This window comes from Zootoca vivipara, chromosome 7 (assembly GCF_965207765.1).
Source record: "Zootoca vivipara chromosome 7, rZooViv2.hap1.1, whole genome shotgun sequence".
In the NCBI taxonomy this organism is placed as follows: domain Eukaryota; kingdom Metazoa; phylum Chordata; class Lepidosauria; order Squamata; family Lacertidae; genus Zootoca; species Zootoca vivipara.
This window is the reverse complement of record NC_142590.1, coordinates 85,356,210-85,369,067: the sequence shown is the minus strand read 5'-3', so window position 1 is coordinate 85,369,067 and position 12,858 is coordinate 85,356,210. Positions and strand designations below refer to the sequence as shown.

General features: G+C 42.4%; 1 protein-coding gene across 5 annotated transcripts in view; it reads right to left on the bottom strand.

The window, feature by feature from the left end:
- CDH4 (cadherin 4) overlaps positions 1-12,858 on the bottom strand; it is a 747,009-nt gene that overhangs the window by 73,330 nt on the left and 660,821 nt on the right. For all 5 annotated transcript variants that reach the window (XM_088674703.1, XM_035121942.3, XM_088674704.1 and 2 more), the window contains one exon: positions 4,241-4,378. In XM_088674703.1, coding sequence (XP_088530829.1) covers positions 4,241-4,378 — 138 coding nt within the window. The remainder of the gene's footprint in view (positions 1-4,240; positions 4,379-12,858) is intronic.

Here is a 12,858-nt window from a genome sequence, read left to right as displayed (position 1 = left end):
CATTCAGACAGGACAAAAAAATGGATTTAACAATAAGCCCTCTAAATTTGAAATAGTGCTGTTAAATAATGACACCAAAATTATCACAAGGATGTACCAACTCCTCCTTGACTGGGAAGTCAAGGAGGAGGAAGTGAAGGTGGTCATGATTAGATGGGCGCAGGATATCAGACGTCCCATTATGATGAGAGAATGGGAATCACTCTGGAGAATTAACATGATGTTACACCATCAAAGAAAATATGATGAAAATGCAGTTTTGGTGGTACCTTACATCATCAAAAATCTCCAAGATGTATAAAAATAGTTTGAATAAGTGTTGGCAGTGTGGAGAAAAAATAGGAGATTTTTTTTATCATATGTGGTGGACATGCAGAAAAGTCCAAGATTTTTGGAATATTGTTTATGATGAGATGAAAACAAAGTTCAAATTAACATTCTTAAAGAAACCAGAAGCCTTTCTGTTAGGAATTTAGGTAGAGACATTCCGAAAAACACAAGAGAAATCTTTTTATATGGAACAGTGGCTGCCCGCCTATTAATAGCATCTAAATGGAAAGGGGGAAAGATACCAACGCTAACAGAATGGCAAAATAAATTAGTAGACTATGTGGAAATGGCTCAATTAACAAATAGGTTAACAGGTAATACGAAACAATTACTTTCTCAAAAATGGGAAATTTTTAAGAGATACTTACAAAAAATAACAGCAACATATTATCTATGGTAGTGTTTGAATGACCTTTGTGTACATAAAATATTAAGAAATAAAGGAAAATCGGTATGCTAGGTTGTAAGAAAGGATTAAAGGTAAAGGGACCCCTGACCATTAGGTCCAGTTGCGGACGACTCTGGGGTTGCGGCGCTCATCTCGCTCTATAGGCTGAGGGAGCCGGCGTTTGTCTGCAGACAGCTTCCGGGTCATGTGGCCAGAATGACTAAGCCACTTCTGGCGAACCAGAGCAGCACACAGTTTATTAAATGTAAGGTAATAATTATAAGTACATTCAAAATCACAAATGTCAACTATATCGGGAAATGATGGGAAGTTTATATTTATTTTACTTTAGTTAGTTTTTGTTTGGTTTTTTTAATGTAACATTATATGATTTTAGCTTAGCTGATATCTAAGTGGAATTCGAAGGTTAAATTAACATTTTATGTTAAACTAATTTAAGTGTATATATATATATATGTGTGTGTGTGTGTGTGTGTGTGTGTGTGTGTGTGTGTGTGTGTGAAGTTAAATCTGTAATGACATTAATGAATTTCAATAAAGAATTTTTTTCATAAAAAGGGAAGTCCATTGTGGCACCCAGGGGTGGGTCTACTGTGAAACTAATGAAGCTTAAAAGCTTCAGGAGCCCTAATCCCAGAGTGGTCCCAGAAGCGTCTTTAGTCCACGTTGCTTTAAAAAATTGGGTCTAGTCGACCCAATTTGAGTCACACAACTCAAATTGATTATTTTTGTTGTTGCCTGTATTTCAACAATCCCAAAGAGTCAGTAGCACAGATGTTGTAAAGGTGTGTTGATCTGTCATGGAACAACCCCAGTTACCCAGATAACAGTGGTTACCCAGACCTCATTGCTGGTTGCGAAGGGGCCCCCATGGCAGTACAAGCTTCAGGGCCCTCAAAATGTAGGTCCACCACTGGTGGCACCTACCTTTTGGAACTCCCTCCTGTTATATATCAGATGGGCGCTATCTTTTCAGCACCTGCTGAAGGTCTCCCTCTTCCAACAATCCTTTTAGGTAGACATATTTCACAGACTTCATCTGTATTGGAGCCAGGTGGCATTCAAGTGGGTTTTCCTCAGAGCAACCCCATCAAAATGGATGGACCTTGACTTAGTCAAGTTCACTGATTTCAGCGGGTCGACTCTGAGGGAAACCGAATTGAATACCGGCCATTGTTTTTAAGCATTTTTATTGTTCTGTCAATTGTTTGTTTGCCACTCTGGGGTCCTTCAGGAGGAAGGTGGGATATAAATTTAAACAATAACAACAAAAATTTAAATGCCATTTAAATGCAAATATGTGGCTTCTTTTGTCTTCTTTTTCAGCGATGTGTCTCCACTATTTGTTGGTGGTGCCTAAGTAGCCAGGAGATATGAAAGGAACATTTCGTACAAAGATTACCATAATAAAGGACAAAAGTGGTAAGGACCTAACAGAGGCAGAAGACATCAAGAAGAGGTGGCAAGAATACACAGAGGAATTATACCAGAAAGATATGGAGGTCTCGTACACCTCAGGTAGTGTGGTTGCTGACCTTGAGCCAGACATCTTGGAGAGTGAAGTCAAATGGGCCTTAGAAAGCATTGCTAATAACAAGGCCAGTGGAAGTGATGATATTCCAGTTGAACTATTTAAAATTTTAAAAGATGATGCTGTTAAGGTGCTACACCCAATATGCCAGCAAGTTTGGAAAACTCAGCAATGGCCAGAGGATTGGAGAAGATCAGTCTACATCCCAATTCCAAAGAAGGGCAGTGCCAAAGAATGCTCCAACTACCGCACAATTGTGCTCATTTCACACGCTAGCAAGGTTATGCTTAAAATTCTACAAGGCAGGCTTAGGCAGTATGTGGACCGAGAACTCCCAGAAGTGCAAGCTGGATTTCGAAGGGGCAGAGGAACCAGAGACCAAATAGCAAACATGCGCTGGATTATGGAGAAAGCTAGAGAGTTCCAGAAAAATGTCTACTTCTGCTTCATTGACTATGCAAAAGCCTTTGACTGTGTCGACCACAGCAAACTATGGCAAGTTCTTAAAGAAATGGGAGTGCCTGATCACCTCATCTGTCTCCTGAGAAATCTCTATGTGGGACAAGAAGCTACAGTTTGAACTGGATATGGAACAACTGATTGGTTCAAAATTGGGAAAGGAGTACGACAAGGTTGTATATTGTCTCCCTGCTTATTTAACTTATATGCAGAATTCATCATGCGAAAGGCTGGACTAGATGAATCCCAAGCCGGAATTAAGATTGCCGGAAGAAATATCAACAACCTCAGATATGCAGATGACACAACCTTGATGGCAGAAAGTGAGGAGGAATTAAAGAACCTTTTAATGAGGGTGAAAGAGGTGAGCACAAAATATGGTCTGAAGCTCAACATCAAAAAAAACCAAGATCATGGCCACTGGTCCCATCACCTCCTGGCAAATAGAAGGGGAAGAAATGGAGGCAGTGAGAGATTTTACTTTCTTGGGCTCCTTGATCACTGCAGATGGTGACAGCAGTCACGATATTAAAAGACGCCTGCTTCTTGGGAGAAAAGCAATGACAAACCTAGACAGCATCTTGAAAAGCAGAGACATCACCTTGCCGACAAAGGTCCGTATAGTTAAAGCTATGGTTTTCCCAGTAGTGATGTATGGAAGTGAGAGCTGGACCATAAAGAAGGCTGATCGCCGAAGAATTGATGCTTTTGAATTATGGTGCTGGAGGAGACTCTTGAGAGTCCCATGGACTGCAAGAAGATCAAACCTATCCATTCTTAAGGAAATCAGCCCTGAGTGCTCACTGGAAGGACAGATCGTGAAGCTGAGGCTCCAATACTTTGGCCACCTCATGAGAAGAGAAGAATCCTTGGAAAAGACCTTGATGTTGGGAAAGATGGAGGGCACTAGGAGAAGAGGACGACAGAGGACGAGATGGTTGGACAGTGTTCTCGAAGCTACCAACATGAGTTTGACCAAACTGCGGGAGGCAGTGGAAGACAGGAGTGCCTGGCGTGCTATGGTCCATGGGGTCACGAAGAGTCGGACACGACTAAACGACTAAACAACAACAACAAGTAGCCAGAATAGTGAACATAGGAGGAAGAAGAAGAGAAAGGAGAGGAAGCAGAATATAATGATGGAGGAGGAGGAGGAGGAGGAGGAGGAGGAGGAGGAGGAGGAGGAGGAGGAGGAGGAGGAGGAGAACATCTCATGACATGGAGAGAATATATATTTCCACAATCTTTTCATTTTCTCAGTATTCCACTTCAGAGCAAACTGGTAGCCAGATAGCTGAGCTTCTTCATGAATCATTTCTCACATCTCCCCCTCTCTCTCTTTCTCCCCCAACCCCCCAATTTTTATTTGCTGAAAGTCTTTGTTACACAGTTATCTATCAAGTTCTTTCTATCTGCCAAACCAGCAAACGGAGACGAGCCGTATCAAATGTCCATGAATTACAAACACGTTGTGTGTCCATACATCATTGCGCTGATGTATTGATACTTACGGTGCTGGCAGTGAATTCGGGTGGGTTGTCATTCACATCTGTCACCATAATGATTGCCGTCGCTGTGTTCGAGAGACCGTAGTTAAGATTTCCTTCCATATCTGTGGCCTGAACGATGACTGTGTACTGCTGAACTTTCTGGAAGGGGAAACAACAAAGGGGACAAGAATGTGAAATGTTCTTTCTGTCTCTCCATACTTTTCTGCAGCTTCATTTTTTTTTAAAAAAAGAAAAATATCACTCTGTTGAGATCTATCTCCGCTGCAAAATGTTTTCTTAGGAGAAACTTTTCTCTCCCCTGTAAACACAAGAGAGAGCAAAAAAAAAAGCTTCATTCTTTATTTGTCTCTGTCTCTCCTCACAATAAATGATGCATTAATACCTAGCTGGTTCTAATGGAAACTTTTCTGAAAATAGTAAGTTGTATGTGAGGTGAATAAAACTTGCAAGCCGTGTTTACATGAATCCTGTAAGTCCTATTTGGGTGTTCAGTTTCCTCACATAGTTAGAATTGTGTGAGGGAGAGCTAGTTTAACTATCTTCATCATTGTGGCTATGGCTAGGCCAAATAAGGGATGAGTTAATCTGTCAAATTCAGTTTCTTTTTTCCCTTGTCTTAATTTCAATTCTCCATGTTTCCACACCAGTTTGCATTTTTTTTAAATAAAAGAACCCAAACTCCTCATGAAAATTCATTGGCATTTTACTGCAAATTTCTCCTAATACACATGTATTTGCACACCATTTTGCTTACTGCACCCTTTTTTTTGCAAAGCGATTCTCCCCCCCCAAATAATGAATTTTTATGTTATTTTCATTTGCATTTTTTTGTTAACGCTTTACCCTTGCATATGCATGCCTGCCTGCCTCCATCCATCCATTCATTATCTGATTCCATTTCCAAATTGCTTCCCACAAAACATCTCAGAGCGATTTCACGGTACAAACATTAGCAATCGAAACAATTACACAATTTCGTATATGCAAAGCAAATGTAACAATTAAACATAAAATATAGAAAAAACCTTGATATATTAAAAAAAACAAGCAGCAATTTCATATTGATAAAAACTTTGCCTCCCTGGACTGTTTTGGGGATAAAAAGGGCCAGCCCTATCATTAGGCAGGTGGAGAAAATTGAATATATGTTGGCTTCTCCTCAGCCGCCTGATCATTCCACTCTGCTGGAGACCAGAGCTTTGTGTACCACTAAAATAGCCTCCTTGCTGCCTCCTTGCCAGTTCCCAGTCGACTTCTGCTTGGACTGGTCTTGAAAAGGGGTTACATCCATGGACACAGAGCTAAAATCTCCTGGAAAACACTAGCTATATAATGTGACAGGGTGAGGGGAAGGGTGGGCAGTGACTTTTTGTTGTGGTATTGTTTTTCCTGGAGGTATAAGAGGGTCTGCTTTCCCCTTATGGAAGCCAAAATAAAAAAGGAGAATTATCAGAGCAATTATCAGGCAAACAGCTATAAATACCTGCAACACCAGCTCAGTGAGTTCACTTAGGCAGATGAAAATCCATTAAATGAGCTGCTAATATTGATGTGGAACTTTAGAAAGGGAAGGGAATCTTGACGCAACAAATGACTTATTGGCCTTATCATTTCAAAGTGTCTCCTTTACTAGGAATCGCTGAAAATTGAATTTCCTCAGAGAGCCAGGATGTCCCATCTGCTATTGACTGGGATCATCAGCCACAGATGATTAGGAATGAACAAAAGCAAGTTTTATTTTTGAAGCTGATCAGACCCACAAAGCTGAAAGCAGCCTCCTAGAGATGTCTGGGGACAAGACGCTGGGAAAAGATCATCTCCTGAAAGCCACTCTCCCAATGCTACTCTTTGGACTCAGTCCTGGAGGTAGGATTGGAACCAAGGTAATACAGGGCCACCGATTCCCATTCCCCAGAGCCGGTTCAGGAGGATCCCATGGTAGATGGTATCAAATACCAATGGGAGCTCAAGAAGCAGGAGCAAAGTCAAACCCTACCACCCCACTCTCTGCAAAGGTCATCCACCAGGGTGACCAAGGTCAACTCAGTTTCGTGGCCAAGCCTGAACCCAAATTGAGTAATCTGCACCCTCCAAGAATACTTGCAGCTGCGTCCGCCACCTTCCCCCCAAAGCAGGTATTGGCAATTGACTGATAGCTGTTCCCATCCAAAGGGTCCAGAACCAGTTTCTTTAGGAGTGGTTGCAACACTGCTTCTTTCAGTGCAGCACGAAGCACTTCCTTCTGCAGCAAAGTGTTAACCACACTCTGGACCCAACCAGATAGTTTCTTTCTGCTAGATTTGATGAGCCAGGAGGGACAGGGGTTGAGGGGGATATGTCAATATCACCCTGAAGTTGAGCGATTTTATCTTACATGTGGGTTTTGACTCAAGCCCATTTTGCGAGGAATTTCCCCACATATCATGCATTTTTCTATGTCGCTTTCACAAATAAATGCATCTTTATGCACCCATTCCCTTAATATATGAATCACAATATTCAGGTAAGTGTGAATTTTGAAAGACGGCTGCGTTTTGGTTCACATATTGTTTTGGGAAATGCAAATTTGATAGATTTCCCTTTAAATGTGGACTGAACCAAACCCCTCTCCAATTCCCACTCAGTACAGCAGGCCCACAGCTTACATGTGTTTAACTTGTGCACATACGTGTGTTGCAAAAAATGTATTAAAAAATTAAAAGGGGGTAGGGACATTGACAACCCTGCTTGCCATATAACCCGATGGGTTTTGAGTATACAAGATTTTGGATTTAGGTCTGAACCCCAGAACTTAACCCGGACAAAACTTCTATTGATAACAGAAGTGAAGCGGGAGGGGGAAATGCTCTCTCCTCCCTGCCCTCCCATTCCATCAAAGAACCACGGCATCTCTCTGCTTTCCTGTACAATTTCTTCCTCCCATTTAAACTTTGCGGAGCTCTCTTCTACCTTGTTTTCAGCATGACCCCTACAAAGCACTGGCTGGGCTCAGAGGTCGTCACAACCTGGGACTGTCAGAGACGTTTGCTGCTCTTGTCTCACTGTCTTGCCTCCAGCTAGGGCACCGCAAAGACGCCATGGTTTCTGTGTCAAAAGTAATTCGGGAACCCATGATGCAGTTATGCAAACTTTCATCTGAAGCTGAAAGCTGAACTGCAAGAGAAGGTCACGCAAGTCTGCGGAAAAGACTTTTTGATAGCAAGGCGACTGTCTTCTAAGTGCTTGCTATGGCAAAGCCCCCTTGCATTGCATTGCAAAGGGCCTTGCTGGGCGAAGCTGTTTGAAGGTGGCTATTCCAGTAATCTTGCCTTCTGTTCTGCAGCCCGCCCGCCCCCTGACTTTTGCTCTTTTGGCTTGTCTGTTGTTCAAAGAACATTGCAGGAGAAAAAGCTTCCAACAGCTGACCCAAGATAAGAAATCTGAAAAGTTTTATTTAAAAAAAGTTTGTTCCCCCCCCAAAAAAAACTTCACTATCTCGCCATTCTTGTCCGCCTACCCCCTCCACCCAAATCCAGGTCACTTATGAAAGCGCCGATTTTTCAAACACTAATAATGATATATTTATACTGTGGTACCGTGGTTCTGAAACTTAATCAGTTCTGGAAGTCCATTCCAAAACCAAAGCGTTCCAAAACCAAGGTGCGCTTTCCCATAGAAAGTAATGCAAAAATGGATTAATTCGTTCCAGACTTTTAAAAGCAACCCCTAAAACAGCAATTTAAAATGGATTTTACTATCTAACGAGACCATTGATCAATAAAATGAAAGCAATAAACAATGTACTGCAGTCACACAATCAATCAATCAGTAGCTGAACTGGGTTCCACACAGTCACAAAAAACAAAAATAAATAGCCAAAACAGACAGGCCCCAGAGTAACACTCAAAATAGAAGCGTAGCACTCAAAACAGAGCACTTTCAGTTTCCGAAAAAAGTAAGGAACACTTACTTCCGGGTTTGCAGTGTTGGGGTTTCAAGTTGTTTGAGTACCAAGGCGTTTGAGAACTAAGGTACCACTGTATATGTATCTGTGCAGTGCTAGCTAGGAAAGCCCCCTGCATATCTCAATAACAGCACAAGAACCAATGTCTCTTAGGAACATAGAAAGTTGTCAGTGGCCCATCTAGCTCAGTACTGTCTACTGAGACTGGCAGAAACTCTTCAAGGTTTTAGATGGGGCATTCCCAGCCATACCTAGAGATGCTGAGGATTGAACCTGTCTCTACATGCATGGCAGAAGTGCTATCAATGAGGTACAATCATTCTGTAGATACTGTATATTCCTGCGTATAAGACTACTTTTTAACCCAGGAAAATCTTCTCAAAAGTCGGGGGTCGTCTTATACGCTGGGTCGTATTTCTTATACGGCGAGTATATCCCAAACTCTATATTTTAAGTGGAAAAGTTGGGGGTCATCTTATACACCCAGTTGTGTTATATGCCGGAATACAGTAGTACCTCAGTTTATGAACACAATTGGTTCCGGAAGTCTGTTCATAAACTGAAGCGTTCATAAATTGAAGCGAACTTTCCCATTGAAAGTAATGGAAAGTGCATTAATCTGTTCTAGACGGTCTGTGGAGTACTCAACCTGAAGCGTACTTAACCCGAAGCATGGGTGTAATTGGTTCCGGAAGTCTGTTCATAAACTGAAGTGTTCATAAACTGAAGCGAACTTTCCCATTGAAAGTAATGGAAAGTGAATTAATCCGTTCCAGGTGGGTCCACGGCGTTCGTAAACCAAAAATTCGTAAACCGAGGTGTTCATAAACTGAGGTTCCGCTGTATATGGGTACCTATAGTCTTGCAAGACATCTAAGCCAGGCATAGGCAAACTCGGCCCTCCAGATGTTTTGGGACTACAACTTCTATCATCCCTAGCTAACAGGACCAGTGGTCAGGTATGATGGGAGTTGTAGTCCCAAAACATCTGAAGGGCCGAGGTTGCCTATGCCTGGTCTAAGCAGTGGGAAGGGGTAGAAGATAGAGTGTAAACCAGCTGAACACAACTTTATAAAATTGAGCTACAGGTGATATCCATGATGGAACACATTCAGGACTGGAAAGGTCACCTTACCAAACTAGACCACAGGTTTCATCTGGATCAAAATCACCTACCATTGTCTGACAGCAGCTAGCCAAGGTTTTAAGGTCTTTCCCAAAGCTATCTGGTGATGCCAGGATTGAACCTCGGACCTCTTCCCTGCAGAGTATGTTCCCTTCCACTGAGCTATATGGAGCTCGCTTTGGAGAATGAGTCATCTTATGGCCTGGTGTTGATGTAATATGCAAGGACAAATGGACTGGATCCAACAATGTTTCAGTGCTTTTTCACTAACATAAGGAGACCGGAGGATGACGAAGGAGTTGCTATGACCAAGAACAACAGCCTGAATCTTCAGTTACCTTCAACAGGGTAAAGACTCAACCATGTTGAATGTGACAAAAAGAGAGAGAAGGGGGAATGTACCATTGTCTCCAGAATTCTGTTTTTTGCACCTCTCTCCCATCCAAAATTGCAGATACAGTCATACCTTGGTTCTTGAATGCCTTGGTACTCGTATGTTTTGGCTCTTGAACGGCAAAACCCAGAAGTAAGTGTTCCGGTTTTTGAACGTTTTTGGGAAGCGGAACGTCTGCCGCAGCTTCGACTTGAGTGCAGGAAGCTACTGCAGCCAATCAGAAGTCAAATGGACTTCCGGAACAGATCAGTACGTTCAAGAACCAAGGTACAACTGTATGTGCAAACCCTCATTGTGAGGCCTGTTCCCTATTATAGGAAATGTGAAAGAGATAAATAAAGCTAAGACTGAGATAAGTGTGAACACAAAGGAGCAAAGATTAGCATGCCAGCTGCTCCAGGTACCATTGGTGTAATGAACGTACCTACTTCAGTTTTTATGGAAAGCCACTTTGAGAAGATTGCATTTGTTGTGATTAGAGAAGAATTCCTCTTGCAGTAGCTTCTTCTCCGTGTCCCCCAACCCCATCGCCACAGCCAAGTGACCTTTTGTAATTCCCACCCCAGCCTGAAGATGATTATAAGAGGAGGGGGGGGGGTTATTCCTTCCTTCTGAAAGGCCAACCAGCACCACTCAGAAAGTGGCCTGCAGGCTGCCAGTTAGTTGATGATACCTAGCTCAGTAGATCTCATCAATGTTGCTACTGAGATCTTTGGCTGCCTAACAAATTCAGCTGCCTAGTGGATATCACTGTAGTTGGAAGTGCAATGACATTTTAGCTCAAATAGGAAGTAATGAGCTAAAGCGTAGAAGGATAAAAACAAAACAAAAAGAACACCTAGTCTGTGCATTCAGGAAATTAAAGATACCCCTGAAAAGCAGAGAATACCCCAATTATTTTTGGGAAGTGATGAAAAGTAAGAGGTGATCTGTAAAATATTAGCCATCAAATGATATTTCATTTGAATGTCTTGAGCCCGGATTCATAAGGCATAGCAATTTCAGATAAGCCTCTTCAGTTATCTCTAATTAAATCACCAGTGAGGCATGCCCCAATATGTGAGAAATTTGAACGAAGCTTCCCCCCTCCCTGAACACTAACTTTTTCATGCTTGTGTGTTAAGCTGATTTTATTGAGCCATTCAGAAAATTACCATTTCAATGTGTCTTTACAATTTGTCACAGCATTTCTCTGGGAAAATCTCCACACACACCCCACCATTATTATTTTTTTGGATATCATATAGTTATTAAGGTTGCTTGACAGACAAAGAAAGGGCTCATGTCTGAGGCCCAGAGCTTGCAAATACTCAGGTATAACTCAGGTGCCTAAGGACCAGCACATTAAGAGGTGACTTGTTCTTTGAAGGTTCTATAGAACTTGTACTCTCAGTTTGCTTCATGCCCTCCCTCCAAAGCCAGGTGTTATTGTGGGTATGCTATAGTAGCATTTCCCAACCTGTGGGTCATGACCCACACATGGGTGGTGAGGCCCCTGCAAGCTGGTGGTGGGGCTTTTGAAGTAAACCAAAAACAATGGCTTTTAATCCTTAACAAATATGATGAATACCACTTACACTCATAGCTGCCAAGTTATCCCCCTTTTTAAGGGATTTTCCATTATGCTGAATAGGCTTCCTCGCGAGAAAAGGGAAAACTTGTCAGCTATGCTTACACTGTGTATCCAAACCTCTTACAACTTGCAGTGGAACATCAGAAAGTCTTAAGACTTATGTTTTAACACTTGGGAACCAATCTCTGCTGGCTGGTGGCAGATGTGGTGGATGTTCACCACAAGGGAGTTGTTTTAGGTGACTATTACAGCTCCCTTCTGGGTATCCAGCAATCAGATAGTTGGTGTTCTTACATTCCCATAAACAAAACTGTGAATAACTTTGTAAGGACAACAAATTTCACATTAATAGGGGCGTTATGTACATTTTTGCTTGGGTGCCTCAAGCCATGGTTATAAAATTGGCAATATTTCAGTTAAACATGTACCGAAGACCTATGGTATAAAATTCATGTGATGATAAATCAATGGGCCACAACACCAAGCAAATTTGGATTGGTGGGTCGCCATATTGAAAAGGTTGGGAACCACTGTGCTACAGCATAGACTGCAGGTGGAAAATCTCAGGCCTGGGGGCAAAATGAAGCCCTCCATTCCCCTCTCTCCGGCCCCGAGATTCACCTTTGGCCACACCCCTTCAGTAAGCCACACCTTCACCAGCCCTTCTTCAAACTTTGCTTGCGTGTTTTTGCCTGCCTGGAATGTGTTTTTCAACTGTGATAATAACTCTTGCCTCCCTGATGGATGGAGAGATGTATGTAGGGTGCATGGTTTATATAGAAACCACTGAGTTTTGCCTGGGTGGAATGTGGCCACCTGTGCACCCGTTGCTCTGCCAACCCTGTCCACAATGGGCATGTGGCCCCTGAAAGGGAATGTGGCCCTCAGGCTGATAAAGTGTCCTCTCCCCTGGTGTAAAGGCCTCAAGAGTCAGCCTAAGTCGTTTTAGACCTTTGGCTGCAATTTGGGCAGCTCACCCGCGCTCCCAAACACACTCTGTTCTTTAATTTCATCGATATATCCAAAAGACTTCAAAGCCACCAATATCTTTTGAAGGATATAATTAAAAGCATTTTAAAGCAAACAAAAGGCTTGCCAGATGGAACGATTACACTCTCTCCCACATTCTGTTCCAGGCATTCTCCTGATCTCTCCAGAACTGATTTCGGGGGGCACAGAGGGAGCAGGTAAATCCCCATTTTGTGCAAGTGAGAGTCCTTCCTTGTGCTTAGCTTCTGGTGAAAGGACTTGAAGTATAGGTGGGCAAGATATAGTGATAACAGCAAGAACCTTTATTGGATTAACAGAACTGGGCAACAGGGGCAAAGCAACTGCTTATATACATTTCTGGAGGCCTGAGCCACTCCCACTCCCAACGTGATTGACTGTCTAAACTTCCAAGCTGCAAATCATAACTCAGAGGCCTAAATCCTGAAATGTTCTGTGATTGGATATCATGTATCGAATCAGAACACAGGGGCTCAGAATCCTTAGTCCATATTCAAGCTCAAGCAAACACAGACCACTGAATATATAACAGGACTCATTAGTTGAATCCCTCCCAAAGAATTGCAGCCAATGC